This window comes from Onychostoma macrolepis, chromosome 21 (genome assembly GCF_012432095.1).
Source record: "Onychostoma macrolepis isolate SWU-2019 chromosome 21, ASM1243209v1, whole genome shotgun sequence".
NCBI classification, from domain to species: Eukaryota; Metazoa; Chordata; class Actinopteri; order Cypriniformes; family Cyprinidae; genus Onychostoma; species Onychostoma macrolepis.
Genome location: NC_081175.1, coordinates 24,634,562 through 24,651,971, shown reverse-complemented (window position 1 = coordinate 24,651,971; position 17,410 = coordinate 24,634,562). Strand labels below are relative to the sequence as shown.

The 17,410-nt window shown below is 37.8% G+C and overlaps 1 protein-coding gene across 3 annotated transcripts; it reads left to right on the top strand.

Moving 5' to 3' along the window:
- The first annotated feature begins 24 nt into the window (after positions 1–24).
- otpa (orthopedia homeobox a) lies at positions 25–12,181 on the top strand. Of its 3 annotated transcripts, none has more exons than XM_058758696.1 (3): positions 25–259; positions 7,598–7,998; positions 10,903–12,181. In XM_058758696.1, exons 2-3 carry the CDS (start codon positions 7,600–7,602, stop codon positions 11,431–11,433), a joined length of 930 nt encoding a protein of 309 aa, XP_058614679.1. In that variant the 5' UTR covers positions 25–259; positions 7,598–7,599; the 3' UTR covers positions 11,434–12,181. The 3 variants fall into 3 exon arrangements, with proteins under 3 accessions (XP_058614679.1, XP_058614678.1, XP_058614677.1); XM_058758695.1 differs by lacking the exon at positions 25–259 and adding an exon at positions 7,012–7,160; XM_058758694.1 differs by lacking the exon at positions 25–259 and adding an exon at positions 7,012–7,199.
- The last annotated feature ends 5,229 nt before the right edge of the window (positions 12,182–17,410 follow it).

The window sequence follows — 17,410 nt, the reverse complement described above, 5'->3', positions numbered from 1 at the left end:
TAGTCCTTAAAGCTTAGCCTGCTGGAAAGAGGAAAATTGATACATCTTTGATTTCTTGTAAGCATTTGACATTTATTCCTGCTGCAGGTATGTGTGACTACACAAAGCTGAATTAATATGTAAAACAGTAGCCTTTATGTTTTGATATGAGATGCCATATGTTTCCCATCTCATAGGACTGGAGTAATTAATGCGGAATTTGAACCTGGATGTCAGTCACATGGACAGGCTTTGCTTTCCTGCAGGCAGAGTGAGACAGGTATAGCATGAAAAGCTAATATAAGATGAGAATATATTTCCAGCTCTCCTGAAAGGACACTGACCTCCGCTGGCCAGATTCTCTCATGCAAGCACGTGCGCACGCCTGCAGTTTTCCTACTTTGACCTATTTGCTGGAGTAACAAATGCATATTCTGCAATTTCAACATAATTGCATCATTTGAATTCAGGGTGTATTTTGTAGGCTGTGAATGTCTGTCATTTTATATTAGCAACGAATATTAGATAATGGAGGGCCTATTTCTGATCCTCTGGTAGAGATTGCATCAAGCTTTTCTCAGTCTCTCAGATATTACAATCAGCGTTGTCAAGGTAAATGGTGAAATTTCCTTTGCAACAGCTTACTGCTTTCAATGCATTTGATACCGTATAGTTGAGTTTTTTTTATTTTGATTTTTTACAGAACTGCAGTATTAAATGCAGGGGGTAGCTCTTCAATAGGCTGTACTGTATGGTTATGTATTGTTTTCTGTTTAAAGTGGCCCAAAAACTATTTGGACAATTAAATATGTGTGAATGTTGTTGCATTCAATAACAAAAACATAGCTAAGGTAATCAAACCAAGTGGTGTTTATTTATAAGAAAAAATGGCATAATTTTCAAGCAAGACATTTCATAATTTTGTTTTATGATATATATAGGCTACTGTTTAAATAAAGATAAAAATATTTGGAAACTTTGTGGCTGTCAAATTTTAGTGGAACATCTTCTGTTATTGTGGTTGCTGATTAATGATGAATGATTAATCCACTAAAAAACATTGAAAACAATATAAATAAATACATGCGACTGACATCCAGGTTCAAATATATTTTATGTATTTATTTATTTATTGCACATGACTTGTTTTTTGGGTTGCTTACATTTATTTTGTGTGTGGTTGAAATAATCATTTGGGATCATAGGCCCATATGTAAAAATGAAAAGATACACGAAACACCATTTTGGCTCTCTGAAGAACTTTGTAAGAACCAGGTGCCTTATATATATTTAGGCCTGCATCTTTCCATATTTGCGGTGTAAATATCTTTTTCCTCTATAGACATTTACCAGTAGCGTTACACTTGTGATTAGGAGTTGTTTAAACGTTGTCCGTTTCAATAGGTGTTTCCTCACTGACACACATAATTGAACGGATTTCTGTCAGGTTCATCCCACAATCGCGTTTCCTCTTAAGTCTATGTAGTTCCGCCTAATTCGGTGTGTTTTGAAATGTGTTTCGGGTTTTTTTTTTTGAAAGCCGAAGGAGCAGATGAATTCGGGTTCCATTTGGCTTGGTCTTCATTCTACAGATTTCGATAATTATCGGGTTCACCCCGAAGCCTCATTATAGCGCTAATGAGGCGCCGCCACTCCGTGACACCCAACCGCTCCATCTCGTTAAGGAAATCGCTCTTCAATGCTGATTATTTTATTTGGAGCCATAATTATATTTCTTTCGGATAAATCACGGTCTAATCGAGTCCGTTCGGAGGGCAGCGCCTCTAATTGAAGCATGAGATGCGGCGGCGGGCGCGCGCTACCTGAGTCTGTTCGCGCTACCGGAGGAACCGAGCACCTGATGGAGGAGGGGGGGGGATTCTTCATCACCCCCCCCCCCCACCCTCCTCCTCCTCCTCCAGCTAAAACACAACAACTTATTACCTTTAATCCCCCCGACTGTCACCGCATCACCTGCACGAAACAAGAATCTAATTTGTTAAACTGGCATTTCTGCAGATGGACGATCGATTTTCTCTTTAGAATTCTCTAATTGAGTGAATATAGACGCCCCGTGAATCACATTCCGCCGTGGAACCTCATGTGCTGAGAAAGAGGGCGTTATGCAGCACGTATATGGGTGTGGAGCATGGTTTGTCTGTGTTGTGTGGACCGTATGTCCCCACAAGAACAGTAAGACCTAAAATCACTAATAACTATGTTTTAATGAAAATCGGAAAATGCAGAAAGGTTTGTGTGAGCTAGAACAAGAGAAGTCAGTGAACCAACGAACGTGTGTATTTGCGTGTCATTAGGAGTAAAATACCTGAAAATGTACCACATAAAGTGACTAATTTGCACAAAACCTCGTTTTGTGGACGTTCTCAGAAGGGAAAGTGGTATCAAATATTTTTCCAAAAATTAATAATAATAATAATTCAATATTATTTATCATATTTTTTTATTAAATAAAAATTTGAGAAATTGGAGTCAGTCGGAATATAAATATGCTACATAATATTTGTTATCTAATTTTATTATTTTCCAAACCCCATATATATATATATAATATTATTTATTATTATTTTGGGGACATCCTCAAAGAGGGAAAGTTACATGTCATACATATATTTTTTTTTTCAAAATAAAAATCTTGATTTTAAGAGCAGGAGTACTATGTTATTGTAAACATGTTGCATTCAAAATGAACAATTATGCAATTAACCAATAATTAATTTATGCCACATTTTGGAGTCAAAATAGCTAAAAAATGTTTAGATTTTGGATAAATCTGACAAAACCTTCTTTATCCTTCCCTGAAGGGAAGAATAAAAACTTTTTTTTTCGTGCACCAATGCGAAAAGATAACTCTGAGGTTTAGGGTGGTTTTATTGTTTAGTTTTATATGGTTGTTTTATTTTATAGTAATCAGAAATCATTTAGAAGAGTAAATATTTTTGTAATCTATAATATATAGGTCATCATATATCTATAATAATCTATAATCATATAATATTAAATATATATTGTTAATATAAAACTGCTTCCTTTTGCGCAATTGGTCAGGGTTAGTGATTATTAGTCTGTATTAAATTGACACCAAACGTGTTTGTGTGTTGTTGGAGAAGGAAAATCATGTATGTGTGGAAATGTGTCCTGCATGTCAGTGCGCGCGTGGGACAGATGTGATGGTGGATATGAAGGCCATGAGATGGTGACAATCAAACAAAAGCCTCGCTGAAAATCCATCCACAATGAGGAGTGAGGGAGCAGAATTCTCTCAGCTCCAGACCGCGTTCAGAATTACATTTGTTTTTCTTGTGATTTTATTAAAAGTCACTCCTCATCTCCAGAGCGCGTGAAAATGTCTACTTTCCACTCAGATGCGCCGCATTAACTTGCAGGGCGCGAGTTTGTTTGTTTGTCTATTTTTATTTATATGCAGGGTAAGATTGATGCGAGCTTGTTATCGCTATCTGGTGGGAGAGAGAGATGCAACTCAGCTTTGCTTCTGAATCACCTCCCAAATTACCCTCCTTCTCTCTCTCTCTCTCTCTCTCTCTCGTGACACACACAGTATCACTGATGCATAACTTCTGTAATCCCTGCGCACAAAGGACTTATAAAATACATTTTATCTTAGACAACGAGTAAATATTATAAATGTGTTACTATTATTATTATTAATACATTAATGTTACAAAAATAGTATAATTACTGTTAAAACTGATAAATATTACGAGGTTAGTGCATAGTCAGCTATGTTTTTTTTTAACTTCACACAAATTATCCATGGAAGCATTTGTTGTTATTTTAAAGACATTAAATGTAATAAATATTAAAGTTATAAAAATAGTATTATTACTGTTATAACTGTTCAATATTACGAGCTCAGTGGGCCTAGTAAACATGTTTGTTTTACTTATAGGAACAATTGCGAAATGTTTTCTTAGAATTTATCATTTGATTTGATAGTTTTTAGTGTTTAATGTAAAGTTTTACTTTCAGTTATTTTGGGAAAATTCTCTGATTCTGTTTCTTGGCCTAATTGTTTTGTGACATAATTACAAATATTAGTGGTTGTATATTACATATTTACATTATTAGTTGTGTTTTGTGTGCATGTTGTGTACACCATAATGTAAATATTTAATAATTATTATTATTGTTATTTGCATCATCACACGTTAATTGCTAAATTACAGTACTGTGGAGTAGTGGTACTGCTGGTCTTACTATGTGTTTTATTTTATAGCTTTATATTGTGTTGATTCCTGAACTTTAGTTGTGATCACCACCTTTTGTTGCCTGCAGCTCAGAGGACCTAGAGATTTATTTCTTTTTTCTTTTTCATTACTGGTGAGGTCAGGAAACAGTTGTGTATCCCCCTCAAATGCATTTAATAAAATGTTTTGCTTCGCTTCGCGTTTCACAAATAAAGCTTGAAATCCCCTTGCTGGCTGCAGGCCGGGTATCGGTGTACAGAAATTCAATCTGTACATTTTGTACGAGGTAAACAGACGGAATGAATTGCATTAGAGCAAGCCAATGTGTTTTCCAGCCAGCCAGTTTTCAGCCCTTGCTCCGTTTGTGTGCAACAATCTAAAACTTATTTATTAGGGGAAAAAACACTTGATCCGAGGCGCAAAAAAAAATCCTCTTACAGCCGAATAAAGACAAAAGCAAGCAGCAAGACGATATAAGAATTTTAATTGAGGGTCACAGCTTGCACACGATATTTGTTCATATTTTATGAAGTGCACGGCAGCCCTTCATTCACACGTCCCCTGAAAGCATCGTTAGGCGTCTGTCGCACTTTTAGTCCGTTAAATATGACCGTGTGTGCCTCCAGAAGAGTGATTCACTTCTGTTTGTGCAGCTATAAAAGGATCGAGCTATTGAAAAGTCGTAAAATGAAGCGCGCTATCAATCACGCGGCAACTGTTTCAGAACAAACAATGTAATGATTTCACATGATCGTTATTGTTGAGGTAATGCGGTTGATTTTCTTGCTGCGATACGCGGGAAAAATACAAACGTGAGCAGCGATAAAAGCGTTAGTTCATGCATGTGAATAATATCCATCTTAAACACCAATCATACACATTTAAAATAAATAAAGGTTCCACTTAGAACCAGAACTTCTCGATTTTAAAGAGCTTTTATTTTGTAGTCTTTTAGAATCTGTACACGAAAAAGTCTCGAATTCGCTTGACGTCTCCAAAGAAGCATCTCAACAACTCAAGTTGGAGTTGTTTGAATAGAACAGCAGAAGAACCTTTATTTTTAAGCGTGTGGGATAAAATTATTACAACTCCAGCGAGATAAAACAACACAACCGCGTTCGATTTATATTTACGTCTCTGGTATAAAGCCACATCCGCATTTCATCCCAATTCAAAAAGCCTCAGTCTATTTCCTGGCCAAAAGCAAAGTGTGAGATGAACACAAACCCGAGATCTTCCATTACGCGCCCGGTGCCTCGTTCGCCTTCTCTGACATTTCGGATATCAAAACGCAGCGCAAGAACAATTGTTTCCAAATTGAATCCGCACTCTCTTCCTTTCCTCATTTTCAGCGAGGCATATACATTTCCCCGGCGAGTCAAGAGTCGCATCTGACCCGGCGTCTGGAAGCGAGCGCTCTCGTTCTTACCAGCAGATTGGTGGCTTGTCAAAAAAGAGTGGAAAGTTTCTCGCTCGGACGCGTCCTTTGTGCGCGCTGAAAAGACACCATTCACTCTTGCAAATAAAGGAGTTCTTTAAACCGTCCCACTGACATCTGCTTAGAGTCTGTTTGCGCTGGTTGTCTGATATTTTTCATCGGCTCCGCGTGTGACAAAAGCTGTTGTGTTAATTGGTGTAAATGCAGGTTCGTTTATTGGTGGTTAGACGGGCTGCACTGGCACTCGAGTGTTCTTTGCATGAAATAAATCAAGTTAATTTGGGGCAATTGGATGAAAAATCAATGCAACGAATACAATTTGTCAGTGTAGAGTGTTTAAAGTCTAAATGTATCTATTTTGGTGCGAAAGTCCTCGCACTCCCCCCTTGGTTTGGTGGGGGTTTCCCTGTGTCTGCGCGCATCAGCCCTGGAAGCCCATTTCTGACTCTGACTTTCCACCGAATTATGCACCTAATTTGCTCACATATCATTTACTCCAAGTTCCTCCCGCCGTGACAGTCGGGCCTAAACACTACTAAATCAGCCCTAATTTATACTGATCTCGCTAATAATCGTAATAAAAAGCTTATAGATTTGGCACTAATTACATAAAAGCCTAATGATGTTGAAAATTACCCTGGTTTGAGATATATGGCTAATCTAAACTTTGTTGTTGGCTGCCCCGGGCTACTAGAAACATTAGAAGAGGTTCACTTCGTCTCCAAAAGGCGAGAGTTGGACATCTCACGACACGAAGGCCGCCTTTTTTCTTTTTTCTTTTTTTTTTTTGTTCCCACGAGGAAACGCGAAATTATCACTAACGATTGAGTGACAATTGTGGAAAATCTCGGGGAACTTTGCAATTAAACCGCGAAACCCGCTGGCGAGTTTTTGGATCTAATGGACGCGCGTAAAACCCAAGCAAATCAAATGAGTTCGTATCATAAAGTAAAGAGAGAGCGCGGTTTAATCGCTCAGTCCAGTAATAAACTTCGGGAAGCCATTACTAAACCATATGGCTTTGATAATGATGACACGTTTATATAGGCCTAACAATACTTTAATTCGCTGTTTCTCCTCAAATAATCAGGGCCCCCATCAACGGTTCTGGCATCACGCTCAATTAAACCAATTCTGAGGGAGTTTCTCGAAGAGATTTCTGAAAGAGGTCATTTTAAAGGTTATAATTTGGGAGTCGGGATCAAAAACGAGGAGAAATGAACTTGGGAGGGCAGCAAGAGAGGCTTCGCGCATCTGACACCTCCAGGCTTCAACGCTGATTGGCTCTCATTTGAAGGAGCTCATGGGTTCATTCAACTATTAAGCGCCTCCCAGTTCCTCTAAAGGACATTATAATGCAAGGAACCTCCTTTTTAACCACAAACCGAATTTGCTTTCATTTAGGCCATATATATTTTTTAAATAGTTTAAAGTCATAGAGATTTTTTTGGGAAAGCATTTCGCCCTGGAGCGGTGCGCGATGCTTTCGCACGCCGACCTGCTGGATGCTCGCCTCGGTGAGTTATCAACGCCAAACTCCGGTCTGCAACTCTACTGTAAGCTGGAGGACTCTTCTCATCTAAATCAAGCAGAGAAAATTGACAATTTGTCTCTTATTTTATCTTAATTCGATTTAAGCGAACTAATTCATTGGAAAAGTAATCATTATTATTATATTACGCAGTAATTTGATTTAGTCGTTTTCCAAGATATTGAGGGGAATCAAATGGAATTAGGTATTTTAAAAGATGGCATTGTTGTGAGCTAGTTTTTCACCATTATTTGCACTTTATGGCTGTAATGACAAGTAGCAAATGCTAGTTTTTGCATGAGACCAGTGCTTGTTGTGACTGTCTAGAAATGTGATTTTTTGCACTAACACTTGTCTCTTTTTCAGCAATGCTCGGTGTTGATTATGAGCTCACTCAGTTTCGACCTGTTTTCTCTGCTTCAGGGATGAAGGATGCCGCGGCCGAGCTTCTGGGTCACAGGGAGGCATTGAAATGCAGGCTGGGCGGCGGCGGAACTGACCCGGGCCACCCCGGAGAACTCGCCCCGGTCTCCGATGCAGTGGAAGGAGCCACCCTTCTCCCCGGAGACGATATCAACAGTGCTGGATCCAATCCGCCTGGTGTAGCGGTGAACAGTAAGGAACAGGAGAAGCAACAGCAGCAGCAACAGAACCCCACCCAGTCCGGCAGCCAGCAGAGTCAGAAACAGAAACGGCACCGGACTCGCTTTACTCCGGCTCAGCTTAACGAGCTGGAACGCAGCTTCGCCAAAACCCACTATCCGGACATCTTCATGCGCGAGGAGCTCGCGCTCCGGATCGGCCTGACGGAATCACGCGTGCAGGTGAGTCCGGTGGAGACCGATCGTCAGCACAGGTTTTGGATTGTTTTATTCGCATTATTATTGTTAAATCGACGTTAACATTGTATTAATTCTGTGCAATATATATGGGATATTTTCATAAAATATTAAGCGTTATTATAGGCTGCAATCACGATGTTTGGAATTTAAAAAGGTGAATCCATACATTTAAAGCAATGTATTACTATATTTTCTTTAAACGGCATTCCAAAGGAATATGTAGGTAGATAATTTAGCTAGATATTTGTTCTAAAGGGTTTTCGAATACTAATGTTTATTATAAAAAAGTCTAAGAGATAACGAAATGAAAACGCGTTATAAGCCTATTTTTATTATAAAGTAATGAGAATTTGCATTTCTGTTTGCTTACATGATGAGCCGAAATGTAAAGTTTGTCGATAGTAACTACATGAGCACAGAAACAATTGCATAAAAATAATAAAACTGATTACGAAAACGATTTTAAATGTAGTGAAAACATCTCCGAACGAGCTCTATCGTCGATAGAAAAAGAAAACAAACCAATTATAAATTAAGTCTACAAAACGGTTCAATTCATATTAATATTAAGTGTGTTTTAAATGAAAAAGCATATTCTGTTCATTATTTTTATTATTTATATTTTTCATTTTGTTTAGTTACAGTATATTAATCCCAATCTTACGAATTTGCTCCATGATTCTAAAATCGTGTTTATCGCCTCCGTAAAGCTTTAAGCACTACCATCATATAGGTTTTATTTATTTTGTTTTAGTATTATAATAATATGTAATTACTGCTGTTACTATAGGCCTATTTGTATTTGATTCAGGTTGTTTCTAAAGCAATTTCCTTGGCTCTTGAAAGTGCGGCCATTTAAAACGCGGCGCGCTTCTCATGATTATTTTATTGTTCAGGTCATCGTCCTTTTACAATACCATTATTGTTATCTCAGCCATCGGAGCAGACCGATATCTTAATCACTTTTATAAGATTATGACTCGTGCTGCTGCTGTGATTGGTGGTCAGCCGCGAATGCAGCGGTAAATGAACCCGCGAGACAAATGTGCATTCCAGCGCTCTCTCCGTGATCTATTGAGGCTCATTATATATGTATAGCTTTCTGAGTTGATAGTGCAATAAAACCAAGACCATTATTATTAACCAATTTCAGAATTATTTATAACTTAACAGGCTTATTAAGCACAATGCGTAAGACTATTCTGCGTAAAATAATAACCATCATAATTAGCAGGCCCGAGACTCTGCCCCAACTATTTTATTTACATAAAAAATAAATGAGTGCGGTGATCTTCTGAAATGTTGCACGAATGTTTCGCGCTTTCGTGAAATAGGTCTGTCAGCGTGCACGTCTTAATGGCGAGCGCGCGGATGGTGCGCTGTCTTTTTTTAATGGTATGAGAAATTGCATTTTCTTTTATCCTCTGAAGTGTAATGCATTTGAGGCCGGATTTCACGGCTGGCTGCGTAGAGTGGGATTCGGGGATCTAATCTGAACCTCTCCACATTTTTTCTCCCCTTTTCGTTGGGTCAAAATCTGCTCGTTAATCATTGTGAGCGCGCCTGAGATCTCTATAAACCTGAAGGACCTCGGGAAATAAACACCGTGTGCGCCTTTTACGGCCCAGGGCGGGCCTTTTTACGCCCTGATGTTGTAAAATCGAGCACATAATAATGGAGAGTCTAAATATTATGATTCCTTATCATTTAAAGCAGCACTGATAGCGCCATTTTGTGATGTCGAGACGTTTATCAAGCAAAGAAGCAAAATAGAAACAAACAAAAATATTAAAATAAAAAACGTTTGCTATACAGTCTGAAGTGGCAACCTGCAATAGCTATTTCTAGCTAATTTATCCCATAAAATATTTTGTTTGTACACTGAAAAAAAATTGTTCAGTAAATTTCTCAATTTATTACAAAGAAATGGCAATTAACACACTGAATGAAACATATTTGTAAAATAGAAAAACTAAAATGGCATTTTCTTGTAAAACTTCCAATAATCTGTTCTAACCCTACAGTGTAAATTGATGTATTTAGGTTGATTCAGTGATTTTAAATAGCATTTTGTACTCGAAAAAAAACGAGTTAATTGAGATGTTACCAACTAAAGTTACTATATTTTTCAGTGTGTTATTTTTTTAAATATTATTTTAATATCACTAATAGCATGCAAACAAACAAATAAACAATGCATCAATAATATTTTTCTATTGTGTTAAGTGTAGGCTATTTTTGCTCATATTTTTGTGAAACTTATTTTTGTTCATCTGATTTTTTTTTTGTGCAACTTATATGTTTGTGCATCTAAATTTCTTAAGCATCCATAGAACAATTCGTTGTAGAACCAAGAAACCAAAACTTTGATTGATTCTTAAGAATCTATAATGTGACATCAACAACTTTAGGTTCTTGTTTAAAAAAAACACACACACAATGTAGTGTTTATTTTAGAATGAGTATTTGAAGAGTTCCATCTGAAATTTTTATAAGGCTCCTGTGTTTCGGTTCAGTAATTTTACTCTAATGGCAATGTATAGGTCCTTTTCTCTGCAATTAAAGTGAAATGACTGAACCAAAATATAGGAGCCTGATTAAAAAAATGCTAATTTTAGAAGAAGAAAAAAAATCAGACGGCACTTAGAGGCTTTTGCATCTGAACTCTTCATTTATTTATTGCCTGTTTTGATTTATTTTAGTGAACGTAAAAGATACCAAAAACACAAATACGTCATCATAGTCACACAATTTCTCATTGAGTAATATCCGACGCCGTGTTATATGGCTGTTTTATTCAACTTCCTTATTACATGCACACTTTTACATCTATTCTAGCGCAATGTAAGCATTTCTGACAGCTCTTTTTGTTCCCTCTGCTCGCAGGTTTGGTTTCAGAACCGACGCGCCAAATGGAAGAAGCGCAAGAAGACCACCAACGTGTTTCGCGCTCCCGGCACTTTGCTGCCCACTCACCACGGCCTACCGCAGTTCCCCTCCGCCGCGGCGGCCGCGGCAGCCATGGGCGACAGCCTGTGCTCTTTTCATGCTAATGACACCCGCTGGGCGGCGGCCGGGATGCCGGGAGTCTCCCAGCTGCAGTTACCGCCCGCCCTAGGCCGACAACAAGCCATGGCACAGTCTCTATCCCAGTGCAGCCTGGGCGCCGGACCGCCGCCCAACTCCATGAGCCTGTCCAACATGTCCTCCATGTCCTCCAACGGCTCCGGCCTCCAGTCCCACCTCTACCAACCCACCTTCCCCGGTATGGTGCCCGCATCGCTTTCTGGCCCCACCAACGTGACCGGCTCGCCTCAGCTGTGTAGCTCCCCGGACACTGACGTCTGGAGAGGGACGAGCATCGCGTCCCTGCGCCGCAAAGCGCTCGAGCACACAGTGTCCATGAGCTTCACCTAATACTTTGACGTGTTTCTCGTCCACCCATCATTTCTGGCCCAGTGACGCACAAGGAAGTCTAAGGATAGGCCTACGCGACTGTCCTGTAGTAAACATGAACTGTGCGCACCTGATGGAAATAAAACCTAAAGCATCATAGGCTGAAAAAACGAAATGCATTTATTTATTATGTCCTATTTATTTAAAAAAATATTTTTTATTTATTAGCACTTTCGTTTTGCAAATTCAAAAATGTCAACAACCTGGACAGAAAACAATCTGCACATTTGCAATGTATTCGTTTGCATTTGAGAAACAAGGCGAGAGACGGTGCACTCGTTTTTATTATTATTCTTATCATCATTATTATTATGGAAGAAATCGTTCAAATTTTAGGACTGTTTTATGAATCGGTGGAAGGAAGAAAGGAAAATATCTCTAAAAGAATTAAGAAACTTGACTGCATGTGCCGACCAAGGTAAACAACAACACAACAACGGGGAAATGTCATTTAAAAGAGAAGTATGACTTTGTTATATGCTGTTATATAGGATGTTTTGTGTAGATAAAGCATTCTTAACTTGTTCCCATTCGGTCAGTTTGTGATATGTTCTAAGTTCTTGTATGTGCTTATACCAATATAAATTTCTTAAATGTTTGATCTTCTTAACGGCTGTTTTGTTTCCTGAACATGTTTATAACGATTGAATGTAAATTAACGAATAAAATCATTTTCAATATGTCATTATTGACACCTCGCATCTTTTGTTGTTCTTGGGAATTCTGTGGGAAAAACAGAACTTTTATTTGTTGATTGATAAATAGGTAACACTTTCTTTTAACTATATATATATATATATATATATATATATACAGGCCTATTTTAAATTTTAAAATAGCTGGAAACTTCGCAAAACCTCTATTTCCATATATTTATAATCATTTTGGAATGTATACGAACTACTGATATGCATTATAATGTCTGCTAATGGCTTATTATTGAAAATTAATATTAAGTGTTATCAAATCGAGTCATTATCTCTCACAACACTACTTTTTTCTTCTCGTTTGGAGATGTTGCAGGGGTTGACATTAACTCGCTCTCTGATTGGCTCTCGGGCTCTTGGCATTATGACCTCATAGATGAGAAATCAGGGCTCAGCCAAATACAATATCAAGAGCGCGCCATCACTGTCTGTCTTCCAGACCACTGCGATAATACTACAATCATGTATATATGGCGCAATAACTGCTGGATGAAATAATTTGTATTTCATGCATCCATAATAAAATTAGGGGATTTTTTATTGAGCCATTTTACTTATATGTTCACTTAAATATATTTTTAGCTTATAAAATAATAATAATAGCCTAATAATAATAGAATAGAAAAGGTAGCCTAATAGAAGGGATCGATTTAATTCTCAAAGACGCATATTTATGCTGATGTACATATTGGAATTATTTGCATGAATTAAATTTATTAAATCATAATTCAAGAGCGTCGTTACATACGTTTATAGCTATGAAAAAAGGTCAAATCTTCTGTTATAGCCCACATTGTGGCCCAAATTAGCTTACTGTGAGGTTAAAAGCGATGACATGAGGCATTGTGGACTATTATCAACACTGCCTGCAGCTCTGAAATCATCCTGTCATTGTTTCAAAATCAAGAATCACATTTATAAAATAGAAATGGTTCTGCTGCTTGTTTGAACGTGTAATAAGTGAGGAGGCAGGTTGTATTTGTGAGCGCGCGCGTCTAAAAGAGAGATCAGGTGATACGTACGGATGTGCTCCTTGCAAACAGATGCGAGACGATATTACATAAATATTATAATTTGTCTCAGTACCTGCCGGGTTAATTAGTTTGTGGAAATGCGAAGGCCGTTCCTCGTTAGCTAATTTGTCACACGCTGACGAGAGAGGCGAACGCTGACCCTCCACAATGCATTGCGCGACAGAGCCGAGCCGAGCGGAGAATGTGGCGCGGAGGCCGCCTGCTTACCTCCAATCCATCTCCTGCAAATAAATGAAATCAGTCAATAAAGCATCGGAGGGTGAATATAGCTCTCTCTGTCTGGGTTATGAATGAGAACTCATTAATTTTCCAGGCCTAAAATGTGTGTGCGTGTGTGAGAGAGAGACTACAGGCATGCAGTTAAGAGAGAGAATATAAAGCTGAGGTTACATGAGAATATATGCGCGTGTAAGTCAGCAGCTATTCTCTATAATAGATAAAACATATGATTGTATATGCAGACGTGTAGGCTAAGTCTTCTTTCAAGGTGGTTACAGAAGTCTTGCCTCAATAACAGCACCTCAAATCTGCACTGCTCTGTTTTCCTTAAATACAATAAAATAAGTACAGAAAATCACATATGAAACAGTAAAACAATGCAAAATTGGTCTGCTCTTTAAACTGGAATAGTCTATAGCCTACTCTTGCCCTTTCTGAATAATTTAGTAAGTATACTATGCATACTATGAAACATGCAAACGTGGGTAATGTATCCCAAAATGCAGTGTGCTCAACTTGAATTTCCATTTCCAGTGCACGAAATGGACGGAATATCAGTATCAAATTTAATATTTGTTTAATATTTTATTATTATGTTTTTTCAACACACACACACGCACACAAGACTGACAAAACATTTTTACATTATATATATATATATATATATATATATATATATATATATTCTGCTGCCATGGAAATGAGAAGCAACAAAAATACAGTTGTTTTATCACAGCTGGACACAATAACACACTGCATCCAAAATCACATACTGTGTAGTAGGTACTACATTTAGTTTGATACGTCACAACCATTAAAAAAGTATGTACATTCTATATATACATTCTATCTGCATCCCAAATGACGCACTATACGCTATGCACTTATACACTATGTACTCAACCATATAGTCTATGAATTTGATAAGGTTATTTTGTCATTAATAATCGGAGTCTGATAGCCCCTCCCACTTTGCGACATAATTAAAGCTGTGACAGTTAAGTGCAAGAAGTGTCCAACATTCCACACTTCATTTTTTTTGGTTATTTAAGTGCATCATCCAGGTATTTAAAGTGGAATTTTCAGTGTGAACATATTACTCCCTCTATGTATATTACAAAACATCTAGAATAGTGCATTAGCACATGATTTGTGATGCATCTTATGAATATAGGCAATATGACTGAAATTTGGACATACTTCCGCCAAGTTGCATGACTCCACGCCAGAATTTCGGCCAAAGTAGTAGGTCATCTTGGTACTTTTTTTGCCTACTGTTTTTTTCCGAATACTATTGCTGAATGCAAAATTGAATACTTCCCTACTATATAGTATGTGAAAAAGAGTAGTATGTCCAAATTCATAGTATTCGAAAAACAGTAGGTGACACTACTTCCACCCAAATTCTGAAGTGTGCATTTGATTGACACTTTACTATGAGGCCATGGTAGAGGATTTATGAATGGCAATGCAGCAATGCAATTGATGCTGGCAGATCACGTGATAGTACAACATGGTGGATGTAGTACATTCGAATTTCGAAAAATTCATACTACCCATATTCATACCATATAGAGCAAACTTTTTTTAATGGTCGCAAAATATGTTTGCCCACACCAAGATGCTTGTTGTAGGTGGTTGCCAGGGTGTTGCTATGCAGTTGCTATTGTGTTGCAAGAGAATTTCTTGTTGGTTTAAGATGTTGAGCTCATGCTATTTTCAAAAATTTAAAGTCTAGATTGCATCTGCATTTGCTTGGTAGGGGACAAACATACACACTACACACAAATCCCCTGAAGTGTTGCTGTAGTTTGTGTGTGTATAAAGCAGAATTTAGTGTGTGAGTAATACAGGAGGACAGGGTTGTGTGTTGCTCATAAACGAGTTTGTCTTCTATACTCCGTCTCTGTATGGGAAAGCCTTATTGAACATCACACGCATTCCCCCTACAGTTTATAGCTGAAATCAGCACCTTTTAGAATAACCATCTATTCTGCTCTCGCCAGATGGACAGAAGCAGAGAGAGGAGAGGAGAAGAAATGAGAGAGAGAGAGAGAGAGTAGGATGATCTTCCTTGTGTCCTGTTCTCTCTCTGAACTGAGAGCAGTGAATATGTTGAGTCAGAAAATAGAGGGTATTTCACTTTTCATGTCTAACATGATGTCAGTATAATGACCGGATGCTGTGCGTTTTATATATTCGTGAACATATAATGCTATTTTCATAGCAGCATTGTATTGGAATCGGTGTTCTTTTATTTTTATTTTCCATACGTTTCTGCAAGTAAATGCCAATTCAAAAGCATTGAGACTTTTGTTTTGTAGGCTATATAAAAAAAAAAATGTAATAATAAAATTGGAAAATGTCATGACATTGTGAAAATGTTCACCCTTCAAACTCTAACTGACAGTGATAATGCCATTGTAATATTTGCATATTGAATAAAGACCTGTTCACACCAATAAGGATAACTATAAAGGTAACTATATAGACCTTATGCGCCAGAGAAACAAGTTTGCAACCATCTTTAGAATGCTGTCTTTGATCTTTGTTTTTGCAGTAGCTCTGTATAGCTATTTCTGTGGCATTGGTGTCAAAGAGTAATTAGCTAGTGAAGAGGACTTACTTATGTAGAGTTAACGAAAGTTATCATGAGCATGTAATGTTTGAAGCAGATATCATAACAACTGTCAGTAAACCTGAAAGATTGTAGAAGGAGCCATTCATAAATTTCTAAGATCTTACCTTCATGATGTGGAGATACAAACCGGAAGACAGAAGACAATTTGCGCATTGTTGAAAGGGGGCGTGGCTACATGCGGTCACACCAACCCACCATTACTTTTTATTTGTTCAACTTTTTATGGTCTGTCCTTTAAATTTGGGCTCTTTAAATTCAGACGGATTCTGATTGGCTGTCAATGGTTTTAATAGTTCACCAACTGGAAAAAATCATTCTGAAAGTGACTACAGCTATATGGTTCCTCTGTGCGTTATAATTATGGTGAGGACATCTTTAAGGCCCATTCACACAGTAGTTATTTTTGTTGCCTTTAAGTTCAGAGGTGATTTAAAGGGTAACTAAACCCCTGGTCAGAGCCTAACTCCACCCACTGGCAATATCTGGGGGGCTATGCTAACTATATGTTAATATATGCTATCCTGATCGTTTTCAATACTCGCAATTCCAACTCTTGACTCCCTACAGTGGTTTTGACTGAACAAGATGTTTTTACAACAGGGGCTGAGCCTATGCCAAGGGCGTGGTGAGCTCGTGCAGGGGCGTGGTTAGTAAGTGCCATCATACGTCACAGGGGTATACAACGTCCAATAGGAAAATTCAACTGCAGTAGCCACCGTTCAACCTGAAGAGGGCAGCACTCAGACGTTTATACACCATATATTGTAGAATTAAAACACTTTATAACCAAATGTCAAAACATTTACTCGAATCAATGTACAGTACTGATAAAGACACCGTCTTACAGATCATTAACTCAAAGAAGTTGTTTTAGGGTTTAGTTACCCTTTAAAGGATATTGTTGCTATGTGTCCTAATCCTAATAGCTGTGGTCGAATCTATTATAATTAGGAAATAATTAAAACTTAGCTATCTTTCTAGTTATAGCTCTTGTCCTTAGTTGGCCTCCTTTATTATTCTTTATGCACACTGAATTATTATTGGTCTTTACGTTTTTACATTTATTTATCCATTTTATAGTATATTGCTGAGTTTTATAATAATAATAATAATAATAATATTTTTTCTTAAAACTGTAACGATTTTTGCTGCCTGGCAACTTTTGCATTTTCTTCAGGAAATGTAAATGAACTTTTAATGGTCACATTTTTCTTCATCCTTACTTTAATTTCGCTTGCATTTTGACTGTTCTGTTGTTTCTTTGCGCGTTGTTCAGATAGTTACATCTCCCTCCATCTCCTGCTACCCTCCCCTCTCTCTCTGCCCTTGAGTTTTTC

What these genes read in the sequence shown, in the direction of transcription:
- otpa (XM_058758694.1), top strand. Translation starts at nt 7,124, where the DNA reads ATGCTTTCGCACGCCGACCTGCTGGATGCTCGCCTCGGTGAGTTATCA. An exon ending in CTCCGGTCTGCAACTCTACT is followed by an intron (nt 7,200 to 7,597) that starts GTAAGCTGGAGG and finishes TCTCTGCTTCAG; the next exon opens with GGATGAAGGATGCCGCGGCC. An exon ending in TGACGGAATCACGCGTGCAG is followed by an intron (nt 7,999 to 10,902) that starts GTGAGTCCGGTG and finishes CTCTGCTCGCAG; the next exon opens with GTTTGGTTTCAGAACCGACG.